This window comes from Bactrocera neohumeralis, chromosome 3 (assembly GCF_024586455.1).
Source record: "Bactrocera neohumeralis isolate Rockhampton chromosome 3, APGP_CSIRO_Bneo_wtdbg2-racon-allhic-juicebox.fasta_v2, whole genome shotgun sequence".
In the NCBI taxonomy this organism is placed as follows: domain Eukaryota; kingdom Metazoa; phylum Arthropoda; class Insecta; order Diptera; family Tephritidae; genus Bactrocera; species Bactrocera neohumeralis.
In genome coordinates this window covers 18,049,483-18,071,188 of record NC_065920.1, presented here as the reverse complement: position 1 = coordinate 18,071,188, position 21,706 = coordinate 18,049,483, and the positions used below count along the sequence as shown (strand labels likewise).

The 21,706-nt window shown below is 38.0% G+C and overlaps 1 protein-coding gene and 1 long non-coding RNA gene across 2 annotated transcripts in view; both read left to right on the top strand.

Moving 5' to 3' along the window:
• The window catches only part of LOC126752478 (uncharacterized), an 82,903-nt gene that overhangs the window by 58,090 nt on the left and 3,107 nt on the right, over positions 1 to 21,706 (top strand). The gene's annotated exons all lie outside the window — the stretch shown is intronic.
• On the top strand, positions 6,304 to 15,740 carry LOC126752456 (WD repeat-containing protein 81). Its single transcript, XM_050463258.1, has 8 exons — positions 6,304 to 7,266; positions 7,347 to 8,475; positions 8,538 to 10,360; positions 11,381 to 12,238; positions 12,299 to 12,474; positions 12,537 to 13,415; positions 14,641 to 15,236; positions 15,314 to 15,740. Exons 1-8 carry the CDS (start codon positions 6,660 to 6,662, stop codon positions 15,546 to 15,548), a joined length of 6,303 nt encoding a protein of 2,100 aa, XP_050319215.1. The 5' UTR covers positions 6,304 to 6,659; the 3' UTR covers positions 15,549 to 15,740.

The following is a 21,706-nucleotide window of genomic DNA, read 5'->3' as shown; positions in this document are numbered from 1 at the left end:
AGGTATCTCCGCGTTGACAGCAGAGCTTTTTACAGGATCACCTGAAGTAAAAAAAAAAAAAAAATACGTGTTTAACTAAGACAATTGAGCGGCTACACTTTAAAAGGCTGTAACTCGAAAATTTTGAAATATTAATTTGCAATTTGACTTTGGTATTATAAAAGATATAACCTGTATAAATATTAAAAAATAGAAATTAGATCATTGCCTGTTCCGGTTATGCAGATCCGGCTGTCGTGGGGACGGTCTTTCAACATTTCGCTACCGCTTTGTCAATGTCAAGCATCAAGTCCTTCAAAATTCACTGTTTTTTTCTTAAGAGAAAGTAGACGCTGGGACTGAAGCTTGTGAATACGATGGGCTAGGCATCAGATTCGGACAAACACCAATTATCGACATAATCATGTGAATTGTTGTTCTAGTTACGCCAAACTTTGGAGAGCTTCGAATCGAACAAACAGCTGGTATATATCAAGTAGACTGGTAAACGAATGGCAAGTAAGATACCAAAATAATATGGTATACACATACAGTCTTGTATTGTGTTCAGATATATTGATAATTGTTTTCAAATGTACATTTTTTGACAAGAAAGCTAAGCGAAAACGAATCGACTGTTACTACGTTTGCCTATTATGTTTCGGGATAAGAGAACAAAAAGAAATTTTCTTCCTCTTTCTTTATTGGCGTAGTTACCGCTTACGTGATTATAGCCGAGTTTACAACAGCGTGCCAGTCGTTCTTCCTTTTCGCAGTTTGGCGCCAATTGGATATTCCAAGTGTAGCCAGGTCCTTTTCCAGCTGGTCTTTCCAACGGAGTAAAGGTCTTCCTCTTCCTCTGCTTCCCCGGCGAATACTTTCAGAGCTGAAGTGTTTTCGTCCATTCGGACGACTTGACCTAGCCAGCGTAGCCGTTATCTCTTAATTCACTGAACAATGTCCATGTCGCCAATGTGCAAAGGACCATAAATCTTCCGTAGAACCTTTCTCTCCAAAACTCTTAAGGTCGACTCATCAGATGTTGTCATCGTCCATGCCTCTGCACCATATAACAGGACGGAAATAATGACAGACTTATAGAGTTTGGGATAAGCCGCCTAAAAAAGAGTTTTTAATCATCGAAAATCGCTTTGTTATTTTCAAAATAGTTTTGAACCATTTGACCAAGCATTTTTTCCACACTGATTGAGGTATCTCCTAAACATGCGTTCTGAACGCATCAATCGCCTCTTCAGGTATCGAAAAAGACCTGTTAGTTTATTTTTTATGTAGGGGAATAAAAAAGAGTCATTCGGTGTCAAGTCAAGACATAACGGTGGAAGACTTATCAAATCGATGTTTTACAGTTGTTTTAGCCGATGAGTGATGTCGTTGTAAAGCGTGGTCGGGCTTCAGGGATTAATTTTCCTGATTTCTTGAAGGACTACTGGCAAACAATGATTGTTTAACACTCAGAGTTTACTGTTAATTAAATTCATCGATGCACTATTACTGAGATAACTCACGTCAAATCTTGCAAAAAAATATCGCACGAAAATGATCGCTATATAAGTTAATTTTTTAGCCGAGACGAATATTTTAAGTTACTGTGCACAACACAAGTAGCGCTAGTATTTCAAAACGTTTTTAGTATATGTATATAAATTCGAATATATCAAACTTTACGATAAAGTTGTGAGTTGCCAGATTGCATCACTAGGGTTGCCAAATCCCGAATTATAAAAGACAACCAACGTATTGTTACATAATACCTTTTTTGGAGATCATTAACCCAATGTCTCATAAATTGACGAGCACATTCCACACCCAAAACATAAAACACTTTGTTGAACGGTTTATTATATGGTAATCAAAATATATTCAATGTTTTCTATAGGTTCACTTATCGTGCATTTTATTTTAATGCAACTAACAGTTCTCACGTTTGATTGGAGCACTCGCATCTTAACCTAATATAACCTTATAAATTAAGCAAATATTCGCTGATTTGTTTTTTTTTTATGGAAATTACTAAAATTATCAAAATGTAGAAAATAGCAAACAGCATTGAACTGTGAAATAAACTGCAAACGAGTGCTTTACGATCTTATGCTTTGCTTCGGGGCATTCAACTTAAACTTGACCGCATAAATAAAAAAAAAGAAATATGTAGTTATTTACAAATAATAGCAAAGCGTTGCTCTTCATCCCACTACGTGAGAATAAAATGGGTGAATACCAAGCGCGACACGCGTGCGCACAAAACACAAGTGCAAAGCAAATTCAATTCATTTGCTGAATTGCTTTTGAATTTTTGCAATTTGCACGTGCTTTGCCTTGCATAAATAAATAAATCAACGTCAATATTTCATTAGCACCGATTATTGACAGTTGTGTGTTGTACATGTATACACATTCTGTGTGTGTATGTGTATATGTACAGAAGGTGAAGAAGGGCGTAATTCAGTAAATATTACGTGGGCTCGGTTTTGAGGATAAATTGCAACATTGAAGGTTAATGACTTTAAGTGTGCTTACATGATTAAGTATATCTCTTAGAAACAGAAAAAATATAAACAAATAATTCAAATTGAAATTGCAAAGAGGAAATATTTATAAATGAAAAGTGCACAATCATTAATGATAAAAAGTGAGATTTTTCGTTTAATTATCCTACACTTCTGCATAAGACTTATTCAACCGAAAAAAAACTTCAACGAACTTTTTTTATAAGACTGCTCCGTTAAATCCGTTAAATCAAATCATTCTGTTTTTGGTATTTTGATCAAACCACTTGACCTCGCCAGTATTATTTCCGAGTAGCATTCGAGATCGTATTGATTTCAACATCTTCGAAGACAGTTTCAGTGACGTGAAAACTTCTCTACACGATATAGAGATTAAAATAGAAAATAACATAGCTCCTGCGGATGAAATAATAACTGTTGACCTTTACGTTGACGGGTTCGCATCCTGTTTAATGGGATCTACTTAAACATGAACTGAGTAACATACAACTGAACGAAAAGCGCTTTTATAAAACAAGTTCGACATAGATACGTATGTACATACATATGTACTACTGTGGGCAAAACATTGTAAGACGTGTAATTTAAATTGGATTGAAGATCCTGACACTACTAGAAATACATGTACCTACATACACATGTATGTACATATGTATATCAAAATGTACCACTGGTGAATCCATATTCCAGTTCCGCCCAGATAAATTTTTTGAAAATTAAATTATATATTTTCAATCAGAAGAATATTCCATTAATTGAATTTTAAGATCATGACTTTCTTATAATTATATTTAAAATATTTTTCGTCAATTTAGTCTAAATAATGTGAGTCTTAGACGAGATCCACAAATGTTACTAAAGTCTCGTATGAAGATAGTTGCACCTTTTGATTAAAAATGAGCCTCGTGTGTGTACAGGGTTTGTCCAGAAAAGAATAGGACTGATTTTCTTCCGCCGCGACTGTACTTCGAAGCGACCTGTACCGACTGGATTCGGCAGAGGGCGTTCCTACCTAAGGAACGAGCGACTGATCAGTTGTTTCCAAGCACCTGGAGAGTCAGGACAAACATTTTCGCGCGACGTATTTCTGTGAGTGGTGCAAGCCGAAAATTCAGTGTTCGTTAAAGCAGAGGTACGCGATTAAATTCTGTGTGAAACTCGGTAAATCTGCGACAGATACATTTGATATGATCAAGAAGGCTTATCCAGATGTTGCTTTAACAAGAAATGGCGTGCTTCGGTGGCACCAGGCCTTTTTGAAGGGCCAGAAAGAGGTCGCTGATGAAGACCGGAAGAATGAGCAATTCCAAAGTGAAAACGATGCTCATTGTCTTTTTTGACATCAAAGGCATCGTCCACCATGAATTTGTTCCTCCTGGACAAACCGTCAACGCCAAGTTTTACGTGAAAGTCCTCAACAGACTCAAACGAAGGGTCAATCGGGTTCGAAAGACATCGCAGTCGATTGGAAGTTGCAACACGACAACGCCCCGGCTCACACCACCTTTCTTTCCCAACGCTTCCGCAGAAGCCCTACAGCCCAGATGTGGCCCTCCCCGGACTTTTTTTTGTATCCTTGCCGGAAAAGGCCGATGAAAGGGAATCCAAACAGCATACACCTCGGCTCTCAAGGATATTCCGGAGAATGACTTCCGTGACGCCTTCAATGCTTGGAAATCGCGCTGGCAGCTCTGCATTGACGCAGAAAGAGCATATTTTGATCATTTTTAAAGAATTGTAACGATTGGTTCAATCATTTTTTTCGACTCAGTCCTATTACTTTCCCGACAAACCCTGTAAGTTCTTAATATCAATATATTTTTAATGGGAATTTTCAAATATTATCGGTATATATTTCGTATAAGTATATGTATACAACAGTACCTATAGGCTTATGATTATTGATATAAATATGTTTATGCGTATGGATGGACATGGCCAAGGAATGTCATTAATTTATATGACTTGAAATGGAGAAGTTCAGCAGTAAACCCTAATCTGTAAGTCCGAAATTAATTATTGAGTCGATTTTAATTGGTCATTATTGGCGATATGAATGATTAATGGCGGTTATACACATATACATACATACATACATATATATACATACATATGTATGTATGATTCTTTACGTTTTTTATGATCAGAAACTGTTTTTCCCTAAATATACGTATGTGTATATGCATATGTACATATATATTTTGTTAACTAATATAAAAAATTTATTACGTATGTACATACATAACTATAATCATAAACCTATGTATGTACATACATATGTATATGTTGAAGAAATTAGATGTATGTACGTATAAATAAAATTCAGAAAGCTGCTATAAAGTCTAGCGACCTTGTCGTTTATTGAATTCGTCCATATAGTCATATGCGTAGGTATAAACAGACTGCTCTGTGCCTCCTCAAGGGAGTAAAGCCGTCAGACTATTGCTTAGCGATATTTTTTTTGCAGAAGACGAAATCTTTCCACATTCAAAATCGTAGAGCAACCTACCCCAACCAGGATGCTGCTTTTCTGTCCTTTCAGTCAAAAAACAGTAGCCATTACCTAATATTAATGGATAGAAGATGTCGCCACCCCTGTTGTTGTATTTGTTGTAGCAGTTGTCTAAACCCTATTTGTGTGGCAAGGCTCAAGTTAGTTGTCATCGCAATCAGATAGGATCAGAGGCCCTGCAAACGCTCGGGGCCGGACCTTAGGGAGAGGGATGTTGAATGATGGGTGCATGAGAGCATACATATGTATATGTATGTATTTGGTATTTCGGGGTTGATTCTGGATAGGAGTAAGAGTTTAACCTGCTGCAATACGCATAATGAAGTTGCGCAAGATTCCCAAGCCAACTCGAACTTCTCAAACAACTCTTCGACGCCTGAATGTCAGCATTCCTGGGCCATTTGCCTCCTCCGGATGTTTTGTAACCTCTTGACTACAATTCATACAACGGCCACGATTCGCGTATTTCATAAGTTCAGAATTTTGTCTGACCTTTCATTGGTATTTCTTTGCGTTGATGTGTTGCTTCGAATTAAACATTATTATATGTATGTACATAGTACTTAAATATGTGATTTATTTCGTATTCTAATGTCTTTGAACTCTTATCACAATTTTACGAGATCCATACAGACTAATATACGCAAACACATCTTTACTTATAAATATAACAAAAAGACATGCAAGAACCAAAAAATGTAAACAAATCTGGCCTTGAACTTTTGCAAAATATTTTTACAATAAACCTGTCACAAGCAAATTTTTTGTAGGGTAAAATAAAATAAATTTAAATACTGAAGGAAGGGTGAGCTGTAACTGTCTTCTATGAACCTTAAATTGAATTTTGTGTATAATCTATTTCTGACTTGCGGCTTATTAAGTAAAATCAAGTCCCCTATTATATACATACATATAGTAGATACCGTCTTCTCGTAAATATTATATCATTTCGTAATAATTTTACTATTAACGGATATATTTGAATCATAAGCACGGAAATTTCTTAAATGCTGATTTGAAAATAAAATAAATTATTTAGTTGCTCACAAAAAGGTTAAATTTGTATATTGTAAATTCTGTGTCAACCTGTGGTTGTTTACTTTCTAACAGCTGATTTAAAATAGAGATGAATATCAGCTGCTCGATGCAAACATTTCGTGTTTATATATCGGGTGTTTAATTTTACTGCGAAATACGTAAATATAAATGATATTTCTTTAATAAAACATATAGTAAACACAACTATGTACGATTTTTGTAAATCAACATAGAATAATGGTTGTTTTTACAATAAAATATTATGTTAAAAACGTATCGAAAAGTTATCGATAAGACTTTGGCGATCAAAAGTAATTCAACCAAATCGCAAAATTTCTTCTCACTGCAGAATGTAGCAAAATCTTCTTTGTTATCAAGTAACAATCTTTAAAAAAGAAATAAGCCAAGCAAATGTTCTCGAATTAATAAAATATGTGAAAATATTTGTAAAATGGTGTTAGTAGTTTGGCATAATTATATTTAACTTATGTTTAAGTTGAAGCTGTGCTTCAAAAATCTAATTACGAAAGTGCTGCTAAAAATTGGCCAACTACGTTGAAATGTTTATGTTTTGAAGAGTATACGTATGTATGTATTAAAAAATGAAAATGGATGTGATTTGCAATGAAATTGGTGTAAACATTCAACATTTGTGTGAAACCCCTGTATCTGGTCGTTATCAATTGATATGCGATAAGCAATGGTTACAAACGTTAGAACAGCGTCACAAAATTGCTCCATTTAATGTATGGCATAAACTCGATAGAAGAGCACATCCAAGTGATCCCTTAGACCATCCATGGACAAGAATTTTATTGCAAACTTACTTGAAGAAACCAAATGTAAAAGTATTCCCTCTGCAATGGCAATATGGCGATGGAAGCATAGAAGCAGCTGTAGAGGCTGAAGGCAGCAATCCGCTCACATATTCTCAAGCATTGTGCTATGTAACCAATACAAATTTCAAAAATCTATGGGAGGCTGCATACAAACGTTATCCGGGTGCCAACGTTAAGTATGCCAAATCAACAACACCAACCGGTAGAACATTGAGCCCACCTTCAGCATGCGCCCTAGTTTCTTACGATGTGGTCTTGAAGGAACTGATACAACGTGTATACAATTGTCCTGTCATACATTGCCAGTTAGACAGATTAAGTGAAGATCAAAAATGCGAAAATATTAATGGAGTTGGAGAGGACTCAATTGGTAAGAGCAATTTGCTTACATATATAAGTGCATCGTTTTTATACGTTGATTTATTACTTTTACTTCTTTTAAACGTCCAGATCGTCATGCGAATATAATGCCAGCTCTTATCACCATAGAGACCTCAACTCACTTTTGCGTATTATTTTATCCACCCGCCATCGTTACAAGTCTCTACGATTGCATAACTTATTCGCCGTCGATATTGGGGAAATCTTACAACAAGTCGCTCTTTATTATCTATCAAATTATACAGCTTTCAAAGGCACTACAAGCAGCTGGCCTATTTTTGGGTGAGATACGTCTACATGATATAATGGTGCGCGAAAATCTCTGGATACAAGTACTACCACGACTAGAGTCTTGCATATTGCGACCAAATCTGGCTGAACGTGGTGCCACATCACCCAGCGAAACTGCACACGGTGTTGATGGCGACAATTCCGTGGTTTTAGAAGAAAATGAAAATGGCAGTTATGTTTATGGTGGAAATGATGAAGATGGCGAAGATGACACTGCTGATTGCTCTAGTAACACAAAATTCGATTTACAGTTTGCATACGATTTGGATCAATTTACATTGCGTGAATACTGTGAGATGTGGTGCAATGGTCAACTTTCTAATTTTGATTATCTAACGATATTGAATAACGCTGCCGGCCGTGGACTTAATAATCCGGCCTACCATCACATAATGCCATGGGTAACTGATTTTACAGCACGCAATGGCCTGAATTGGCGTGATTTAACCAAAAGCAAATATCGACTGAACAAAGGTGATGTACATTTAGATTTAATGTTTTCACATGCCACCCATCAAGGTGTAAATGGTGTCGGAAGCACCGTATCGGTAGGCGTAAGCAGTCAGGCACCTCATCATGTGTCGGATTTCCTTTCGGAAATCACATATTTTGTTTATATGGCACGTCGCACACCGCAAGAAGTGCTCTGCCAACACGTGCGTCCAATTTGGGTGCCTGCTGAATATCCCGTATCCATACAGCGCTTGCAACAGTGGACTCCGGATGAATGTATACCTGAGTTCTACTCCGATCCAATGATTTTTAAGAGCATTCACGAAGACTTGCCAGATTTAGATTTGCCTGCATGGGCCTCATGCCCTGAAGACTTCATTGCAAAACATCGGGAAGCTTTAGAATCCCAGTACGTCAGTGAGAGGCTACAACACTGGATTGATCTCAATTTTGGGTAATACATGACATGAAATTTTTGAATATAATGGGCTTTAATTTTTAATACAATATTTATAGCTACAAATTATCCGGAAAGGCTGCTGTCAAATCAAAGAATGTATGTTTGAGTTTGGTGGATCAACATAAAGAACTCTGCCAACGTGGTATTGTGCAACTGTTTACCACACCACATCCCGCCAAACGTTTCCCGTCACCGTGGTTCAATAAAATACCGCCACGCCTCAATCAATTGCTTGCTTCGCCGCGGTCTCCACGTTCCGGCAGCTCCACGCTGCGACCTAACGAGTCAAAACGTCTTGCTAAAAGCACAGAGAACCTTAATGTTAGCGAAACAACCAGTTTTCCAACAGAGCTCACTGCAGCAACAACTTCGCTTCGTCGTTCAGGTGCTTCTTCATCTTCGCCACGTATGTCCTTGCGTGCTAATAACACTGCTAGCGATATGTCAAATTCAAATTTCTATCCCAGCACCAATTTTATTGACTTGCCAAAAGATTATAATCCATGTGCGCTACTCCAATCTCTCGAAACAATGGAAACATTCTTCGCACGCACTTTTCCAAAACAAAAGCCAGCATCAAACACTTTGGAAAAGATTTTTCACAGTGATATGTTGTTTGATGCACACTCCTCAGAGAACTCATTTACCAATCGTCTCTTCCTAGATGATAATCCGAATGCCAGCATACCGACCGTAACACAAAATAAGCATAAACCAAAAAGTCTATTGGCGCCAAGCCCAACCTATCTAAAAAAGCGTTCCATGAAACAGCTGCTCACTGAGAACCGCGAACGTGAGCTTCAAGTGTTGGGTTGCCTAATTGTAGAACTCTTTGCTATGCCGCGTCTGCGCGCAATGCTCATGAACGGCGTGAACGCCACCACCGAGGAACGTCTGCAAGCGTGTCGTACTGTGGCTAGCTTACACCGTCAAGATATACCAAAGTGTCTACGTTACACCGTTGCACTGTTGCTGCAACCACAAGTCGCCGTTGTGCTCACCGACAAGGGACTGCCAGCGCCAACATCCACTCAGCTGCTCGAACCAATATTCGCTAATCAATTGATACCGTTTCCATGTAATTTCTACGCTACCTATGCGCTTATACGTGCTTTGCATCAATTCGATTTGAACTCCTCGCTGCTGGAATTGTGTACACACTTCAATTGTAATGGTCGTGAGTGCGCCAAATACACCGACATGGATCGCCAGCGTGTGCTTTTCGAACGTAAAATAGCCGAGTGCAAAGTGATGTCATGTTGCGCGTACATCGGTCGTTTGTTGGAGCCCATTGGCTATGAGCAATTCTCTCCAGTGGAATTACTGCTGCCGCACATCATTGATTTGCTTTTAGATGAGCAGACATCGATATTAACTGCATGGAATTTATTCGATCCAGTGGCACAAGCGCTCGGCATTGTCAATACACAAAAGTACCTGTTATTGCCCATAATGAAATTGTACGATGTGGAGAGTTTTGAACGCGGCATGATTTCGGTGCGCACGCGCAGTGCGGATGCAGGCAGTGCAACCGGTGGACAAGTGCGCTTTTCCATGAGCAGTTCGTTCAAATCGCGCAAATCGGTTAAGCTTTACCATCACAGCTTTTTATTGCATTTGATTGTACGCTTCGGTTTGAAATGTTTTCTACACAATTTTATTGCGCCACTAATTGAGGCTGTTGGCGGTTACAAGGAACCGGAAGATGGTAATGGTTTCCACTATCACAGCTCTACGAACAATGGAGGTGGTGGTAGTCGTCGAACGAGTCGGAATTTAAATTATGCCTCTACAGAAGATGACATTTCTTTGACGTTAATGTCAACGGAGGGCGCGGACCAAAGTGTAGATGATACGACGCTGCATGTTAAAGTACCGGGTAAGTTTAACCTTTTTATTTGTAGCCCATTGAAGGTGTAGTGCTTAATTTTAACCATCATCTATTGTTGTTGTTGTTGTCGTCGCGTTAGCCAACATTCCTGAAATAATTCTGAGGAATGGTACCGAATTTACAGTCCTTACATCCCTTTCACTTCGATTTATATATGTATACTCGAATCGAAATGCTGTGCACTTTTAAATATTTGTGCCTCGAACACGGTATATTAAATTTATCATGAAGTGTTTAAGATAGCGAAGAAATCTTTATGATCCCTAAACAACGATGACAACATCTGACGAGTCGACGTTATGAGTTTTCGAGAGAAAGGTTCTGCGGAAGATTTACGGTCATGGCAACGGCGAGTACCGCATTCGATGGAAGATGAGCTGTACGATATATACGACGACATTGGGACATATTAAGAGACAGCGGCTATGTGGTCCGAATGGACGAAAACACTCGAGCTCTGAAAGTATTCGACCCATTACCTGCCAGGGAAAGCAGGGGAAGAGGAAGACTTCCACTCTGTTGGACAGACCAGGTGGAGAAGGTATCATCAAATTGTGAAAAGAAGAAACGACTGGCGCGCTGTTGTAAACTCGGCTATAACCGAATAAGCGGTGTCTACGCAAATAAAGAAGAAGAAGAAACAACTTCGCCTTAAAAGTCACTGATTCGAAACCGATTATAGACCCATAGTCTTTTAGGCAAAGTTGTTCAGATTGATCCGTAGAACATTTCTCGCATATACGATTTTCGGTTTTTTTTTTTAAGACAACACTACAAACTTCGAACAAATTGTTTAAATCGGACTAGTATAGCATATAGCAGTCATACAAACTGGTCGATCAAAATCAAGTTTCTGTATGAAAACTTTTTTATTTGTAAAGGGTATATGTAATAGTTCCGGTGCAACCGAAGTTAACGTTTTGGTTGTTTATCTCTTTTATAAGTTGATTTAAAAATCGAAAAGTGAAATTTTATTATTTTTGTCCAATTTTTTCTTACCATTACTAGCTACAAACACCTCGAAACAGGAAGTAGAAGACGTTTTCAGTTTTGATGATGATGCCAACTCGGATCACATCTCAAATTCGGGTACCAGTGAAAATAAGTCGATCGACTCTTTTGACATGCGGCCGACACCTGCCGAAGAAGCTAAAGAAGATTACAACCAAAGCGAAACAGCATCAGAGAAATTGGCAATTTCAGAGATTATCTACGGTTCAAAAATGTCAAACGCATCATTGGAGGACGCCGATAAGGTCTCCTTGAACAGTCAATGCGCAACTGATTCACCCACCGCACAGCTTGGCGCCAAATCGCCTACAATTGAAATACCTGCCAGCGCCATTAGGCGCAGTTATCAATTAAACACCATCGACTGTGACATCGGCTCGCGCAAAAGTATCGATTCGTTTGAAATTATCACACAAGCCGTGGAAGAGGAGCAGAAACAATTGAAATCGCAACAAATTGCCGCCGACAGAACACAACTGCACGCCGAAAACAAGGAGACGAAGACGGAGGAGGAAAGTGAAATGCAAGCGCAAGTTGCATTGGACTCACTGCAAGCTTCGGTAATTTCGAAAATGTCTGAAGCTAAAGCGGCGCAAAATAATCGCATCTCCGAAATGAGCGCTGGCAGCTTGACGTGGCTAGCACACCGTTTGGGACCCTCGCTTACTTCGCGTTATATAACACGCAATCTACTCAAAATGTTGTCGTTGTGTTATGTTGGTCAAGAGAATTTGCTACCCGAAACGCATGAGCAAGCTGAGTTGCAAAATTTGAATTACTTTTCCATGTCGGACGCGCATGTTGTGGGCGATCGTAGCGCAGCGCGTGTCTTGGAGTGTCTGATGTCTATAGCGGGTATGTCATTAATGCTTCAATTGTTTCAAATTCCTTTATATATTTACCGTAATTTCACAGCACTGTTCGGCGAGGAAGTTATACTCGTACAATACTTTCCACATATAAGCGAACTGATCGCTTTGGGCTCGAAGCGCATAACACCCAGTCTCGAAGGCGCTATTATAAGCACACTACAATTACTTAAATATCTGGTGCCTTGTCTGATGGATGCCACAATAATGGAACACTTAAAAGTAGAATTTCAAAATTAAAAAAATTTTATCAAATACAATTCACACACACTTTTTCTTTATAGGAAACAATACTCAAAAATATGCTATTGCCAATTGTACGTATACTGGGCTCTACGCGACTTCTAATGCCCAGCGGCTATTTGGGCCGTTCGGTATTGGCACGTAAATGGTTGGATGCAGTTTATACGCTCTGTGTGCGTATCGGTCCCGATATGTCGAAAGAGCATTTATGCATACCAACGCTTAGACCGTACTTCCTCATTTTCGACAAGGCGTTTGGTATACGTGAGCAATTTGAAAATCAAACTGTGAGCCAACTTTCGATATCTCCACCAATTAATTGCTTTGGAAATGATGATGGCGCAAATTCCAGACGTGAGCGTGAAGAGATACGTGATGTGTTTAGTCCGGCGCTTGCACACATTTCATATTTGTCCTTCTTGCGTTTCTTGGGCGAGGCCATTATGCAACGTACCATTTGTAATTTGGAGTTTATCTTGACACTTTGCCATGAATTTGAGCAACCCGACTATAAATCGCAAATGACAAATGACATGTCGAACAATGATACGGTGGACAGTCCATCGAAGAGTAGAGATAATTTAACGGAACCAGAGCTGCTGGTGGCCAATAGTTTTGGTACAAACGTCATTGGTAATCGCCTTGAGGTGGTCAGTGGTGGCGCGGCAAATCAATCGCAGCAAGAAGTCGGTCCCATGGAGGTGTTAGACATGGTCGCCTACAAATTTGAACACTTACCAACAGTGCGACATTTGAAGGGCAATTGGTTGGCTTATTGGCGCCATGAAATCAGTCGTTCGGACAAGGATACCATGTTGAATTTAAAACAAATCAAATTGCAATCTTTCGGTGGACACACAAATTCAGTGCGTTCAATTTTGGCATTGGACAACGAGAACAGTTTCATTTCGGCTTCGAAGGTAAGTGAGATTCTAATATAAATTATTTTTTTTTTCACTTATCATTTCGTTATCATCATTTGTATACCATTCCATTATCAATTCCGTTATTTTTTTTTTTAGAAGAAAACGAAAAAAATATTACTTGAAAAGCTTAAATTATTTTATAAAAAATTTCTGGTTGCTACCATATTTTTTATGGTGTTCGTCTTGATGTCTTCCATAATTGAGAGTTTTACTTTTTTAATAATCCTCCAAATGGTTTTATGTCAGATAGATATGCAAAGATTTGACCATTTTTACCAAGAAACGTTTTCGAAATATATTTAAACTTTATGAAAAGAACCAAAACTCAATCAAAGGTGTACTCTATAGTAAATCCCTTTTTTTATAATTTTTTATATTGATAAAACACAACATTTTATACAGTGTTTATCCATTTATATCTAATATCCGAATTTTTCTGTCTTAATTGTTTACGGTATATCGGTCATGACTCAATAAGAAGCCAGCAAAAAGAACCGTACGCTATAATAAAATATGGCGTTCGAGTTTGCAGTTCTTGTCCTTGACTGAATATACACAAGTTTCAGAAATCGAAAAATTTTGTTATGATATGCTTGCCGGCGATATCGAGAAATTATCACCTGTGAGATACTTGCTTATTCGAGTGAAATATGTGGAACTTGACACTTCGATAAAGTACCAAAAAATCCGTTATTTCATTCATGTCATTTTGATTTCCGAGGTACGAAGACCTGTCTTTCTTTTTTCAAACGAGGTTGATAATCCTTGGCTGCATAAAATCCGGGTCGATTCCGGTAACGTATTTAAAACCGGCTGTCGCGAGTATTCTTCCTTCTTCTCTCTTCAATCGCGTTCGACTACTAGCTTAACGCTGGTCATAAACATAATACTGTTGAACTGACCGACTTCTGCAATTTTTTATATAGAAGTCTGTGAAAAGATAGTTCAGTATATTTAATTAACTTCACGATGAAAGTGAGACGTTGAGCTTTCCGTTAAACTTGGAAATGGATTTTTTATTTATTCATTTCAAAAAAATATTTTTATTATAAATTTTCGTTTTAAAGTTAAAGTGCATTAACAAACATCAAATATTGATTAACAAAAAATCACATTCCATACACAAAACATCATCAACAACCATATAAACAAAAATGTAAATATAAAACATGGGTGAAAAGTGAGCGAAAAGTGGAAAATATATGCAAATTTGTTACAGGATAAAACCGTTAAACTATGGTCGTTACGCAGCGAAGGCGACGGACGCAAGATGACCTCCTGTCAATTCACCTACACAGCACACAAAAAATCCATTCACTCACTTGCTTTCCTAGAAGCCTCCCGCCTTGTGGTCTCCTGCGATTCCGGTGTACATATCTGGGATCCGTTCATCGGACGTCCGTTGGGTGTACTCGATGCGCCCAAACACAATCCAATAACCGTTGTTAAAGCACTGCCCTCACCAAGTCCACTTATTTTGGCCGGCACCGCTGAATCTTCGGTGAAAATAATCGATACACGTTGCATGCAATACGTGAACGAGTGGCGTGTGAGCAACGGCGCAACGCAGGGCAATGCCACAGTACGTTGCTTGACGGTTGCACCATCGGGCAATTGGCTAGCCGTAGGATTATCCTCGGGCAGTATTGTGATGTTGGATACCCGTACGGGTTGCATATTAAATGCTTGGCGTCCCATGGAATGCGATTTGTTGCAGTTAGCGGCACCTAACGATCAGCAGTTGATCAGCTCAGCACTGGACCACAGCTTGGCGGTTTGGCATGCCACAGATGGTATATTACACTATCAGCTCAAGTAAGTTTTTTTGTGTTTTTTTTTTACACTGCTATTGCATTTTCAATATTCCATTTAATTATTTTGTGTACTTGTAGACCACCCGCCGAGCCAGCGCACTTCCTCCAAACCATCGAATCTGAGTTGATTTATGCGACCACAGGGAATCGTATCGGTATTTATGCGGACATTGGCAGTTCTCACGCCACGCACACAGTGACAAAATTGCGCGCAGAAACATTCCGTGGTGTGCTCACATCGTTGGCGGTTTTACCCTTGAATCGCACCTTTTTAGCCGGCAATGAAAGTGGAAATATTGTGCTTTTATGTTAGTTCGTAAATGTTTTTAAATACACAAAAACGAAAATCAAGTTTTGATTTGCAAAATTAACCAAACAAAAATCGAAATTATTAGCACTTTTATGTAAGTACTATACATACTTACATATTTGGTAAAGGTAGTACTCAGTAGTATTTGTTTGTTATTGTTTAAGTGTGTATTTTTTCTTTATAAAAAAAACCAAATTGCTGTATGCACAGTTGTACGCGTAAACCATGCCTCCATACAAATGTTACAAATTATCGATAATTAATTTGAAGAGTTTTTGTGTAAACATTCCAATTATTTGACTTTAACATGCGAAAGTTATACATACAAACTCTTTAGGCTATTAAGTATAAGCAAAATAGAGTATACCTTTAATATTGTATTTTAATCGATAACCAAAAGACAAGTAAAATATACATACACAAATATAAAATATAAAATAAACTGTTTGCAAAAGCTTTTAAACATTTAGTTTACATATTTTTATAGTCATCTTTGTTACGCCAAATCTTGGAACGTTGTGAATAACACCAAAATTTCCATAAATCAAATCAAGAACACGAACTGATGTGCGACTTTAAGCGATATTGCCTTGAATTAATCAGCATAACTTTGTTGTTGGTGTTACATTCAATTTTTTTTTTTAGCAAAAAGCATAGCTAAAGCAATGAGCTGAGGTTTGGCGCAAGAAAGGTGGCGCTCATTAGTTTTATAAACGTTAATACGCGGTTCTCCCTTCTCAAATAATATTTTATATACACATACTATTTAAATTTGCGTAAAACTTAACCGGGTTTTGTCCTGTCTTAAGGGACTACATTGGTTTCCTCGAGCAAAAACAGCCTATAGTGATTGAAAAAAAACTTTTCGTTCAAGACCTTGTAAATTATGTATATTTCGAAACCTGAGTAAAATTTCATTAAGATTGATAGATGACTTGGCAAGAAATCTTGACAACCGACTTTGAAAACACAGTTTCGTTGATCTCGAGCTCGTAACTTCATCATATCGTATCAATTTGAGCGTTTAGAACAATATTCCAGAGACGTTATAGAATTAAATGAAAAAACAAAAATGATTTTTTTAAGCCGCGAAATTTTAAAAATATTTTTCTATTAGTAGTTTTCACTTTGGTAGGTAGAGGTTAACTTATTTATTATATAAAAACCTGCCAAAACTTATACAACACTCCATTTGGTCGATAACATCAAGACGAACATCATAAATTTCTCTCCATTTTGATATATCGATATATCAATATATTAATTCTTATAAAATAGCACCAAATATTACTTTTTTGTAAAGCTAATTCTCAAAATTAAAAAATCGAAAATAATTCTCCGTCCTTAGCTGTTGAAGTGAGAACTATTTTTAGAAAAATGTTTCTTATTAGAAAAACGTTTTCTTCTAAAGAATTAAGCTTCTTTTTAGATAGTGGGGTTTTTTTTTTAAAGAATACGTTTCTTTTTAGAAAATATGTTCCTTTTTACAGAGTATATTTATTTGTAGATAATATGTAACGGGTTTTTCAATAAGAGTTTTTGTTTTTAAATAAAAAAACGGTTTGGGATATCAATAAAATTCTTTATTCCTGTGAAAGTATATTCGATGCCATTATGTATGGAACTCGATTTCTTTTACACGGGCACGCTTGCAGAAGTCCAAATGCTGATCCCTATTTTCGAGGGCTTTCAAGCATAAATCGACCGATATTGCTGCGAATTTCACGCTCGATATTCGTACGAGGTTCATCAATCGTCGCTGGCTTGTTGACATAGACCATAGACTTTACGTAGCCCCATAGGAAATATTCTAGCGGCGTCAAATCGCACGACCGAGGCTGCCAATTGACTAGGCAATTTCGTGAGATAACACTTTCACCAAACTTAGTTTTCAATAAATCGATTGTGGCATTTGCTGTGTGGCTTAAGGCGTCGTCCTATTGGAACCACATACTGTCCAAGTCCATATCATCCAATTCGGGCCAAAATATTCTGTTATTATTCACAGTAGCGTGCCGTTCTTGATTATCACGGAAGAAGTACAGCCCAGTGACACAGCCGGCCAATAAAACGAACCAAACTGTAATTTTTTCGGGATGCAATGATGACTCATGGAATAGGTGTGGATTGCCGTCTGACCAAAAAGCATATTTTACTTATTGTCGAGCCGTTCAGCCAGAAATGAGCCTCGTCGCTGATGATGATTTTTCGATGAAAATCGGGATCATTTTCAAGTTATGCCTTAGTCCAATTCACTAACATACGACAATTCTGGTCAAGCGGCTTCAGTTCTTGCGTCAATTTGATCTTGTAAGGATGTAGGCTAAGATCTTTTCGCGAAATTCGCCACAACGGCGTCATAGAGATGCCCAAAGCTTGAGAATGACGTGTGAGAGACTCATTTGGGCCTTCCAGTTTTTGTTGTTGTAGCGGTAGAAATCTGCCGAGTTCAGAGTCCTTGGCCGGATAAAAATCCCGGTCCGTTCCGGTTACGTAGACTCGACTGTCGTGGGAAAATTTTGGGTCTTTATCAATCGATGCGCTAGCGGCAGCAATATTCTCGACACTACGCGCACTTCTTTGTCTTACTGGCACGGGAACATTTTGTACTGAGCCTGTGGATCCACCCTCAATTGTTGATCTGACAGGACGATTATGGTTTCGGTAGCAAATTTTAATAATTTCGACTCGTTATTGGATCGTATATCTTTCCATGATGAAATGGCAAGCCTTACTGAAGAGAAATGTCAAATAAATGTGGCGTCGGGGTCCGTTTGTAGCGTCCCTATTGAAAAACCCGTTATCTTTTAAAAAATTAGGCTTATTTTTAGAAAGTAGGTTTCTTTGAAGAGAATATATTTTTTTTTAGAGAATAATAGGTTTCTTCGTATAAAATGTGATTTTTTAGAAAATAAATTTCTTTTAAGAAAAAAGTTTATTTTTAAAATAAGTTTATTTTTTAAAATAATTTTTTTTTTTAGAAAATAGATTGTTTATTGTCATTCTATCCAGCCTAGTAGATTTTCATTTGTGCTTCTGGGCCACCCTAATAAATTTATATTATTATCTTCAATAATTTCCTCCTCAATGAGCTTTGCAGTAAGACATAAATACATATGGTATATAAGTATGTATGTATATATATATTGTATTTATTTATACATGCGAGGAACAAGTTCACCGATGTTCCTGCAAGTGACTAAAGTCACTTTGTTTCTTTGGCCTTTTTTGTTTTTGTTCAAGCAGTATAATATCCCATATGCGGTCTTACAGCAAAAGCAGGATGATCAACAGCTGCCGTACCAAAGTGAGCAACAGCGACAACGACTAACGTACATACATACATATGTATTTATTTATAAACTGCATTGATAGGGTTCGGTTTGCAGTTGCTAAGCTCTCATATGGACAACTATCGATATGCATACAAGCATACTTATAAAAATATATGCACATGCATACACACTCGTGTACATACATACATATGTATATAGCATTTATGATATTCTCGATGGAGGATCAACACAGGCGAAACTGTTGACTTCTACTTTCAAGTTTTTTTCCACTTGTGTCTTAGCCTTCTTTGCCAGCATCATTTTGTGCACTTCTTATTTTATATTTTTTTATGAGTTTGATTACGGAAATTTTTTACACATGGACGATATATACATACATATGTAAGCATGTATGTACATATACATATGTACATATATGTATATATTTGCCTGCATGCATGCACTTTCTCTGGAGTTCTTGCACAATACTTCTGTTGGCCTGTTACTCTTAGGATTTGCAGAGGACAATAGTGCGTCTAAATTTTGTGACCCACTCACCACAAAGCAAGTGGTTAGCAGTGATAAGTACGCGCTGCCCAATCTTTAAGGCATTCAAAGTCATCTCACCCAGTATCAATAGCACTTTTGGGGGTTGTTTGTAGAGTTGCATCAGGAGCAATTTTAAATGATTCCATCCATGTAAATATTATATGTGTATGTATGTGTGATTGCATGTACATATGTATGTAAGTATGCTTGGTTGTACATGTATGCATCTTCGCATTAGTGCTTCGCTCTTATAAATAAGTACGCAATTCAATTTTGCGTGGAAAAGTGTTTTTGTTCGCCTTCGCCTTGAATCCAAATGATGTACTCAACTTTAATTTAAAATAGTTAATTGTTACATACTTTTGTCATGCCATCACTTGCCCTTTTAGGTGTAGTAGTAGTCCGACTTCAATGCAAAATGTTATGTTATTTTTTGTATAGCCCGAACAGGGTATATTAAGTTTGCTCCGAAATTTGTAACACTCAGAAGGAAACGTCGAAGATCCTATAAAAACTTCGTTCTGGATACTTTAGCAGGTTAAACTCCTACTTATCCAGAATAGACCCCAATATATCCAATATATGTCCTGCGAGCAATGAGTCGCCGCATGACACCGGCAACCTCTTTGCATGCCCCACCAACTCCACTCATCTGACACCTCTCTCCCTTTGGTCCGACCCCGTCGAAACAGCACGTTTCTTGGGCCTTCCGTTGGATGTCGTCGACGACAACTTATCTAATACTAGCCATCTAAAGTGGGATTAGGTACCCGTTACAACAACATGCCAAGAATGGATGTTCGTCTCTCTGTCTTTCCGTCCCTACATAAGCGAACTAATTTTTCTGATTTTGAGATCTTGATACGTTCTTTTCTCGCCAAGAAGCTACACATTATTTGGCGGAACCGCCGATATCGGACTTTTATAGGATTTAGCTGTCATACGATTTATTATTCAACATAGTTAGGGTTATCATATTCCCTGATTTGTCAAGGAATTCCGTGATTTTGACCTTCGGCACTGATTCCCTGACTTTCGTAAAAAATGCACTGATTCCCTGGTTTCCTCCTGAATCGACGATTTTTTTCAATTACTATTCTTTTTTGAGCGAGTGCGTGAAAAAAAGTGAGCGTCAAAACATTTTAGTCTACTTGGGCGTTTTGAAATTGCAAGCCACGAGTAGGATGCATTTAGATGAATCATATCATTCATGGTTGCGTTCCAAAACTCGACCGAGTTCAACTCGCGCAGGTTTTTTCGGTATAAATCTCCTTTGGAACGCACACCATATGATATCGCCATCATACATACATAAGTATACCGACTTCACATATGCAACGGGACTGATTTTGACTGAGACCGATATGGTAACCCTAAACATAGTCGTACCGATTATAGCGACCTTCTAAGTTTTCAAAGCCATTTCCGTAGTACAATTTGTCTTACGCTTCAGTTTCGGTGATTAAATCTTTATTGTCCTTAAACTTCTTTGCTGTCCGTTTTAATAACGCAGTAGTTGACGTTGTTGGTTTTCCCTTTTCAAGATAATCTATGAGGACTATTTCCGGCGCATCTAAGTATGGATGCTATAAAACTTGCATAACATAGAGCTAAAAAATATACGGTTTTCCATATATCGGATTAATCGCGTACATTCTACTCGGATGGCCTACACTAAACTCCAGAACTAAATGTGAGAGACTTGACTTATTCGTTCTGCCCTATCGGCGCAGGAATTTACTAGATCATTCGACAGTTTTGAGGTCCTATTCATAAAACCTCGTCTCGTTGTTGTTGTTGTAGCGGCAGAACTACACTTCCCACGGCAGTCGGGTCTACGTAACCGGAACAGACCCGGATTTTAATCCATCCAAGGACTGCAAACTCGGTAGATTTCTGCCGCTACAACAATAACATCCTCGTCTCGTTACCAGTAATGGTGCATTTGATGAAAAGGTTCTCAATGTAAGGTTGTCAAGCATCTCTCTTGCGAGGTCTACTCGAAGTCATTTTTGCAAAAAAAAACTTATATCTTTTGGCAGGATTCCGGCACGCTTCACGACACGTCGTTTTTCAAGCGCAGTTTCAGTCACTAACATACATAGGTGAATGGGCGATTCGCACGAGGCAAGTTTTCGGTGACTTCTCGATATTTACTGAATGCTTTGTCTCACTCAAATACTTGTGTTCGTGATAAAGTATTTCAACGGTTCCGTAATCATGATTCCAATAGAAAAACAAAATTTCAAGCAAATTCGTTGTTCAATCTTTTTTCCATAAGAAAAATCGTCAGACACACCTTTCACGTTGTAAACCCAACACACTGATGGACATATG

Excerpts from the sequence above, each read along its gene's own strand:
- LOC126752456 (XM_050463258.1), top strand. The coding sequence starts at position 6,660 with ATGAAAATGGATGTGATTTGCAATGAAATTGGTGTAAACATTCAACAT. Across the intron at positions 12,239-12,298 it reads GTGTCTGATGTCTATAGCGG|CACTGTTCGGCGAGGAAGTT; the intron begins GTATGTCATTAA and ends GTAATTTCACAG. Across the intron at positions 13,416-14,640 it reads GTTTCATTTCGGCTTCGAAG|GATAAAACCGTTAAACTATG; the intron begins GTAAGTGAGATT and ends AATTTGTTACAG.